Source organism: Fistularia commersonii, chromosome 7 (genome assembly GCF_037954325.1).
Source record: "Fistularia commersonii isolate RoL2024-O1a breed Wild chromosome 7, RoL_Fcom_v1.0, whole genome shotgun sequence".
Classification (NCBI taxonomy): Eukaryota; Metazoa; Chordata; class Actinopteri; order Syngnathiformes; family Fistulariidae; genus Fistularia; species Fistularia commersonii.
Window position 1 is genome coordinate 6,025,689 of NC_141290.1, and position 8,285 is coordinate 6,033,973.

The 8,285-nt window shown below is 47.0% G+C and overlaps 1 protein-coding gene across 5 annotated transcripts; it reads left to right on the forward strand.

Annotated features, from left to right (window-relative positions):
- Nucleotides 1–539: 539 nt before the first annotated feature.
- LOC147232492 (uncharacterized) lies at nt 540–4,731 on the forward strand. 5 transcript variants are annotated; one of them, XM_086148789.1, is made up of 3 exons: nt 540–670; nt 1,082–1,296; nt 3,327–4,731. In XM_086148789.1, the coding sequence occupies exons 1-3, from the start codon at nt 565–567 to the stop codon at nt 4,560–4,562; spliced, it is 1,557 nt and encodes a 518-aa protein (XP_086004915.1). In that variant the 5' UTR covers nt 540–564; the 3' UTR covers nt 4,563–4,731. The 5 variants fall into 5 exon arrangements, with proteins under 5 accessions (XP_086004915.1, XP_086004916.1, XP_086004919.1 ...); XM_086148790.1 differs by having other exon boundaries at nt 3,330–4,731; XM_086148793.1 differs by lacking the exon at nt 1,082–1,296 and having other exon boundaries at nt 654–670.
- The last annotated feature ends 3,554 nt before the right edge of the window (nt 4,732–8,285 follow it).

Consider the following 8,285-nt stretch of genomic DNA (forward strand, 5'->3'; position numbering starts at 1 on the left):
TGAAAACAAGGAAGCGCAAAGAAAAAGAAAGGCATGGAAAATGAAAAGCCCTCTGGCTTGTTCTCGAGAAGGACGGAGAGTTTGGAGTTTTTTTTTATTTTATTTTTTATGAACTTTGAAAAAAATGGACTTTTGATCCCCTTTCAACTTAAACGCATCCAGCGTATTAGATATTATCAGATGAGAGCAATTCTTCCACTATGTGAATGGTTACCTAGACAAGACTGAGCTGTTCTTTCTCCCGGGGAAAGGTTGTCCACATAGTGGCCCGACCATCACCATCGACAACACCGTGGCAAGAGCAACCACAACTTCAAGAAACCTGGGCGTGGTCCCAGACAACCAACTGTCATTATCAGCAAACGTCGCAGCAGTCGCATGTTCCTGCAGATTCAGAAAGCGGTAGCCTGCCTGGTGTTCAACCGTCCCAAATTCTCCCATACAACTCCCCATCTTATGCCTGGCTCCCGACAGCCGCCCGCATCAAGTTCAAGACCCCGGTGTTCGCCTACCTGGCGGTGAATGGGACGGCCCCGTCTTATCACCAGGATATGGTCGAACCACATGTCCCTACCCGTCCCCTCCGATCTGCCACCTCTGAGCGACCGTCACTATCGGACCGGACTCGGCTCTTCGCGGTTTCAGCTTCCGAAACGAACTCCCGAAAAAGGTCAGAACACGGGAGTCGCTGCCCATCTTTCGCCGTGTACTGAAAACATACTTCTTTGTCAAGCACCACCCCACTAATCGCACTTAGCCTCCAATCCCCCCCGAAAAAAAAAAAAAAAAAAAAAAAGATTCAACGAATGTATGTATTTATGTATATGGTTTTGAGATGGCTTTTCGGTAGAGTGGTCACTTCTGATTTCCGACTACTGGTACTTCGGATCTTCGGTGACTGAATTGCACTTCTTGTAAGTTGCTTTGGATAAAAGCTTCTGCCAAATGACTGGAATGTAAATGTAATGTAATGTAATGACGTGAGTTGCTTTAGGATGCGTGAATAAGAGCGTGAAGTGCCGTATGTCTCTATATGACTTGTGCAAGAGACGGTGAAAGTTTGTCTCTGTGTGTCCACCAGGAGGGAATGCAGCTGCTGGTCCTCCTGTCAGGGAGCAGGATGCACGCTGTCTCTTTAACAAAGAAGCAGAGAATTCAGAGTTCTACATTTCCTGTTTCCTGACAACCGCTGCTTCTCTGTGTGTCCAAGTACCGCTCTCTGTGAAACCCTTCGGGATTGGTCGTACGCCGTTCCTTGGCCCCGGCGAGCGGTGTGATTGCGCTCGGTTCCAGGAGGTAATTTCTGTGTCATTCCAGGTTGTTTTTTTGTTGATTCTAGTCAGACATGGCGGTGGAGAGCGCTGTCCTTCTCCTCCGTGGGAGTGGGGTTGCGACAGCTCCCCGGCCCGTGAGCAAACACGTTTTTCTTCGGAGATACCTCGATGCGCTACCTCACGTCGGTGCTCGCTTTCAGCTCCATTCAGGGAACAAACCTTGGTAACTTTGAACTTCGACTTTTCCTGCGCACGGCGAAACTTCTACCTGCGTGCTTCGACATGTTCTGTGATCGGCGCTGAGGTGTCTCTTGGGTTTCGTTGTAGCTCTGCAGCTGGAGGTCTTTACACACACTTTCAGGCGGTTTACCAAGTATAATCACGATACATTTTAATTTATTTGCGCTTTTCTTAGAACTCAAGGACACTTGGACAGAGCTGGGGATAAAAAACAACATACGGACAAAATTGCAACAGCCAAAATCACATCGAGTAAAAAGTGAAAGAAGGAAGTGCCAAAAAGAGGGGTGGAGACCAAAAAGTTGAGGTAGACAAGGTTGGAAGAAGATGGTAGCAAGCAGATCAATAGAGTTATTGACACCCAAGACACTTAACCTGAGGGGAGCTGGAGACTGCGAAGCTGTCAGCGGTGAGGGAGAAGCTGTCGACCGATGATGGCGACAAGGAGGAGTTCCGTTTTTCCGGTGCATGTTTTGAGACGTTGGAGGTAAAACAAGATGTGATTTCAGATAAGCGGGAGTTGAGGGCACAGGGCAGGAGAGTGGAGTTTGGTAGAGCTGAGTGTCATCCACGAAGTGGTGGAAGCGGATATTGAATTTGGGTAAAATATTGCCAAGGATGAGCAGGTGGGTCATGAAGAGGAGGGGACCCAGGACAAATCCCTGGGGCATACCTTGGAGTAACCAGGGAGGGTGAGCTGGGTGTGGCCTGTGAGACAGGGGTGGACGAGGACGGAGAGAAGGCCGGAGTCGGCTGCAGTGAGAAGGTCTCTGGTGCCGTGAAACCGGACTGGAGACGTTCCTAGCAACTCTTGCGTGCTAAATGAGAGTGTGATTTGGAGGTGGACAGAATTTTGGAGAGGTTCGCTAGAGACGGGATGGAGGTTCCTGTAATTGTTGGGATCCCACCCCAAATTTTTTTAAAATGGGAGTAACACCTAGAGTCCTGTGAAGTGATGGAAGAGTTCCAGAGGATCGAGCTGGCATGTGAAGAGCTTGGATTTCCAGAGGGGCGTTGCAGACCTCTGATATATAGGGGGAAAATTTTGGCAGTGTAAGAGAGGTACAGTGGATCTGAACGCAGTTGCCGGTAGACACCTTCATTTAAAAACAACATTGGAGAGTTACAGGTGTCCGTCGAGTACATGGGGAGTCGGGAGGCCCGACAGCATTGTTGATCACTGAGAACAGATTCTCGCTCTTCCCTTCACTGGAGCTGAGTAATCATTTGATTTGGTTGGAGTACTTCATCCCTGGTAGTGTAAAATATGGACTGTGTGCATTTCTTTGTGTTTGGTGGGAACAGCTTTCATACACCTTCGGCTTTCGTCGACCAGTACCGCTCGCTAAACTTTTGTTCCAGGGATTAACACTCCCATGGTTTCTTTGCGCCCAGAAGTGTACAACCTTCTGCCTTACTGAAATAAAAGATAACTACCGTCACAAACTCATGTCCATCATTAACCCTCGCGCGATCTTAACATTGTGTTTACTCCCCCTGTCCTACGGGTCAAAAATGACCCATAAGACAATCTTTGTACCTTAGTGGTGTACAGCCCACATGGAAACATAAACAAAGAAGAAGTATCACTTTTTCTAATTATGGGGTCTCTTTAGGAAAAGTCATAAAATTTCAAGTTGGAAAAAAATAGATGAAGGTGTTTTTTCTACAGTGGAACATGGTAGTGGGTCACACAAGGGTTAAATCATAAAAAAAAAAAAAGGTGTTCCCAATTTTGCGTCAGTGATTCTCATCCACACAAAGAGACAAATTAGCATCTGACATGGATCATTTTCAATTTTTGTGCTCCAGCAGAAAATGGATCCAGCTGATCAGCCAGAGGCCGAAATGGCTGCATCGGAGCCTATGGTCCCACTCTTGTCCTCCAGCCACGTTCCTCCCGCTCTGAAGAACGGCGAGTTCTACCACGTCTTCATCAGCTACAGCAGCACCGACCACGAGTGGACCGAATCCCTGATAAGCCAGCTGGAGAGCTGCGGGCTGCAGGTCTGCTACCACGAGCGTGACTTCACCCCTGGACGCACGGTGCTGGAGAACATGTCCGACTGCATCCAGGAAAGCCAGAAGGTCTTGCTTGTTCTCAGCTCGGAGTTTGTGAGGAGTCGCTGGTGTCTCCTGGAGGCTAACATGTCCATGTTCAGAGACTGCCTGGGGAGGAAGCCCATCGTCCCGGTGCTGCTGGAACAAGGAATCAGTATTCCTCTGCTCCTCTGCCATCTGACGTACCTAGAGGTGGACAGCTCAGCCTTTCTGGACAAGCTGCTGAAGGTGCTGTGCACTCCCAACCAGCAGCTTCAGGGTTCCACCGTGGTGCCCTACCAGCCCCCGTCCATCTACAACGGGAAAGCCCTGCAGCCTCTGGTCTCTGTCAATGACGAGAGTCTCCAAAAATGGGAAGCCGGTCAGTTCAGTGACATGGAGGTACCAGACCAGCTGCGCCTCATCATTGAAGACCAGGACAAATACAGAGAGGCTGTTAGGATCGTCAACAGCGTGTCCTCTAAAGTCTGGTTTCGCTCGGTCTGGAAGAGAGTTGTGGTATACTTAATGGGGCTGTTTCTCGTCCTAGTTCTATTTTTATGTTTCATAGTGATGCTGGCTATGGAGCTGGCGTTTTTCCTGTCACTCTTCTTCTTGGTTCCGCTAGGGTTGCTCATTCAGATCGCTTTGTGGCACAACGACAGCAGGAAATTGGTTCTGAGGGAGATGCAGAAAGCCGTAGGACAGGCCAACGCAATCCTCTCAAAGGAGAAGGTACTCATGGGGTGTCTGTCCAGTACAAAACTTTATCTGGTGTACGTGTCTCTGGACGGCTGCCGCTCCAGCTTCACGGGAACCTTCTCCGAGCAGGGCCGTGCCGAAGAAATGTTTCAGAGAGCGCTGCTCTTCTTTTCATCGGGTTACACTTGCTGCCTCGCCAAAAGACACTTCCCCTTCCCCACGCCGGCCACCCCGGGTCACCTGGAGGGTTTCGTGTGCTTCTGTCAGTATGTCTCCCAGCAGCTGAGCAAAGGGGAGTGGAAGTAAAAGTGGAAGTATGCCTCGGACCGCACGCCGTCCCCTCACAAGAATAAAATCATCGGGGGTTTCGCTTTTTGTTCTTCATTTTTTTCTGTTCTTGTACTTCTCCTGGTATTCTTGAGCATCATTTCAGATTACAACCAGTGTCCAAATAAAAATCGACCGATATTGGTAACCATGGCTACATCTGTCGGTATCTGTTTGCACAGATATTTGATTGTCAGGATGAAGGACTCCCCGCGAGACTTTGCTGAAGTTACTCCTCTGCTGGATGGAAACGCTCGGAAGGTTAGTTGTGGGAGTCAAGAGGCTAATATAGCTAGGCCGCAAAATGTAGCCGTGATGAAGTACAAGTAAGCTCGCTGGCATTTTACTTTCACGTGAGAGTGATGGAATCTTAATGTTCCCATTTGCTATCAGCTCCATGTTTATATTCAAACCGACCTTGTGATTTCATGAAAGTTCCTCTTGCGATTAAAAGAAATGCGTTCCAATGGATCGGTGTTTGGAAACCCAGAGTCTCGGGGCTACCGTGGGATCGGCAAACAACTCCCCCCTCCTCTGGTCACACTAAACACATTTTACATATTTGCTAACCTGGAGGTTTTTCTCCAGTCCCTTGCTCTCATTCTCGTTTTTCTCGGTTTTCTCCACCGTTCATACGTGTGACTATGACTCTGGACGCATTTAATGCTTAGAATCCAGATCTAAAAAGCGTTAGTAGAATGCTTTTTCACTTTCAGAATGTAGCAGCGTATTTTGACTTTTAACGACAATGAGTAATAAGTAATGCAAACTGCATTTTCATTTTCTTCTTGAGGTTGCATGTTTTATTGAAACAATTAAGAAAACGCAAAGAAAGCTGTTTTCTCTGCAATACAAGGGATTAGGTTCCACGACAAAGAATTAGAAGAAGAGGTTAATCAAAGCTTTAATAAAACATTAAAGAATATAGAGAAAGAGTGGGAAATGACTCAGATTCTCGTCTTCCTTGCGCCGACCATAAATAGGCAGGAGCGAACTTAAGACTCGTGAAAGGGGAACTGACTGCCAACCGATTGTTTTCAATTATCAGCACAAAAGTACCGTTTTTTTTTTTTTTTTTTTAAACCTTGTCAACGAGACTAAAGCTGGAATATTCACTTGTTTCGTGGCACGCGTCGACCCAAAAATAAGTCATTGCTCACTTTTAATTCGCAGCTTTTGCATAACAACCAGGTTTTAATGCTTGTAACATAAATAAATCTGGACAGCAGACTCAAGAACAGAAACAAGATCAGCCTCACCTCCCACCTTTTTGACAAAATGTGTTGACCTTTCCCTCTGATGCCGCCTTATCGCTATTCCGCACCAGAATACGAGGATCAATATTTGCTGTCCTTTGCGGCGTTAGGAGAGGGGACTCAGGATATGAAGCAGGGACATGACACCGTTGCCTGAGGGGTCTGTAGCAACAAATCCTAACAAACAGTAATACTGGGTTGTGCACGTCAGCAAGGGGGACGGCCGAGGGAACGCTGTGCGCTGTGTATTCGCATGGTGTTTGATGAGAGATGAGCTCTCGCGGCGGCGGCGGCGGCGGCGGCGGCGGCGGCGGCGGCGCTATTAAAATTGAATTAAGAGCGCTGGGCATACATGTGAGGTTGAGCTCCACCACCAGGCAATCAAGCGTGTCTGGAAAGAAAATTGCGCGTAAAGGTTCGTGGACATGATGAGAACGGTCTGTTTAAAGCTCAGCGACGATGAAAGCACCTATGCTCCTGGTACGCCTATTATTCCTCCACATTAAATCATGTTTCATGCATAAATAGCCGCGGTCAAGTCTCGCCTTCCTGCAATGAGCCCTGGCCGCCGCCGCCGCCGCCGCCGCCGATTCCTTATGTTTTGCTACATCGGCTCTGAGGATGGTTGACGGTCGGCACGGCGTTCTGCACATGTTTCGCATTTCACTTTGGTTGATTACAACATTCTTTAGGCCCCCGAGAGCCGGGGGAGGGGAACATGAAAGGGGCTGAAGATGGCTTCCTGAGCGAATGAAAATGTATGAAGCTGTCAAATTTGCACAATGACTTCACGTTGTGCTGATTTTCAAATAAAGCCCGCGGTCAACTACAAAGATGGCTGTTCACATTCTCCACTTTAGTCAACTATAAATCAGAATATGATTTAATGATATGTACCGGAAAGGAATCTACTTAGAAGTTGCTAGAAGAGAGGAGGTTGTCTGCTGTAGGCCGATCTCCGGCTTGCTCTTGCAGAGGGCGCTTGGACCTGAACCTGAACCTGAACCCTGTGGACTCTCCTGTGGAGCAAAGCACCATGGTGGCTAAATGGCGCCTCAGATACCAGTTGATTGCAAGGCGGTCATCTGTTTTGTGGGGGTTTCTACATTTTCAGAGGGTCCCTGGTAAGAAACTAGACCTTTCTGTGTTTACATGTGTGAATGGTTTTGGGCCTCTTAGATGGATCCAGGGGGAACCTCACGTCAGGTATCCACCATGCGTGTCCATGCCGTTCCAACATCTAGAGATCAGCGGATCCTTAGCTGTCCACACTTAACCTCCTCAACGTTCTCATTTGATGCTGGAAAAAAAAAAAAAAAAAACCGAGGAGCGTCATCGTGATGCAACTATTCTCTTAAACCGGGAGATGAAGAGGGTCATGCTTCGCTGCATGTCCTTCTCCAGACAGAAACGACTGCCTGGGTTTGAATCTTCACGGAATGTTCAGATTTATTAAGCCGTGCGTGCAAACCGCTCTCTTTTATAAATCTCGGCCCTCATGAGTTAGTGCTGGCGAGCGCCGGCCATGTTTCCATCACGTCCTCTGCCCTGCATCGGAGCTCACCTCGTGAATCACCCGCACAAGAGGAACGGCGCTCCACGCGGTTAGCCCACAAAATACGGCTGTAAACAAAAAACCATGCTCGCGATTCAACCGCTGGGAGCGTGAATTAGGAGACGTTACAGAAGACTCGGAGAAACAAAACTGTAGACAACATGAAACAAAATAGGTGACCTCATCTTCACAGCGAGGAGCTTCACTGGGGATCCCAAACTGCCCAGAAGCATGAATGGTTGAGACCGAATTGCTGCGTCTCTATGTAGGTCTAAGGCAGGGGTCGGCAACCCGCGGCTCCTCTTTCATCTTTACACTGCGGCTCTGAGTGGCTTAGGAAAATAAATTATAAATATTTATTGAAGTATATTTCATTTGTGTTAATTCCTTTTTTTAACTTTTAGTTCTAAGTTGGAAGATTATTGTGATCTTGAAATATTAAATAAAATTATATCTATTATTTTTCGCCGCTGAAAATAGCGTCACACTCGCGGAAGCCGGTATACCCGCCGGCCGGTAAAGTCCCGATTTGTAGATGCTGTGCGCAGAAGTTCAGGAGCAGAAGTCCCATAAACCATGTAAAAAGAAATATTTATGAAGATATAAGATAAGATAGGATAAGATAAGAACAACTTTATTAATCCCGAAGGAAATTGTTGTGCCAGAGTAACAGAAAATATAACAGTAATAAATAATAAAAAGAAAAAGGCAGAATTAGAAATAAAAATAAACTATAAACTATAACTTTAAAGTGTCTCAGTGAAACTATAAAGTGTCTTAGTAAACAAGTGATAAAACTATAAGTGTCTTAGTAACAAGTGAGGTAAGGAGTGCACAATAGTATGATAAAAGGAAAAATTGAAAAGGAAAAATTGCAAATATTTGCAAATA

Excerpts from the sequence above, each read along its gene's own strand:
- LOC147232492 (XM_086148789.1), top strand. The coding sequence starts at position 565 with ATGTCCCTACCCGTCCCCTCCGATCTGCCACCTCTGAGCGACCGTCAC. Across the intron at positions 671-1,081 it reads GAAACGAACTCCCGAAAAAG|GAGGGAATGCAGCTGCTGGT; the intron begins GTCAGAACACGG and ends TGTGTCCACCAG. Across the intron at positions 1,297-3,326 it reads ATTGCGCTCGGTTCCAGGAG|CAGAAAATGGATCCAGCTGA; the intron begins GTAATTTCTGTG and ends TTTGTGCTCCAG.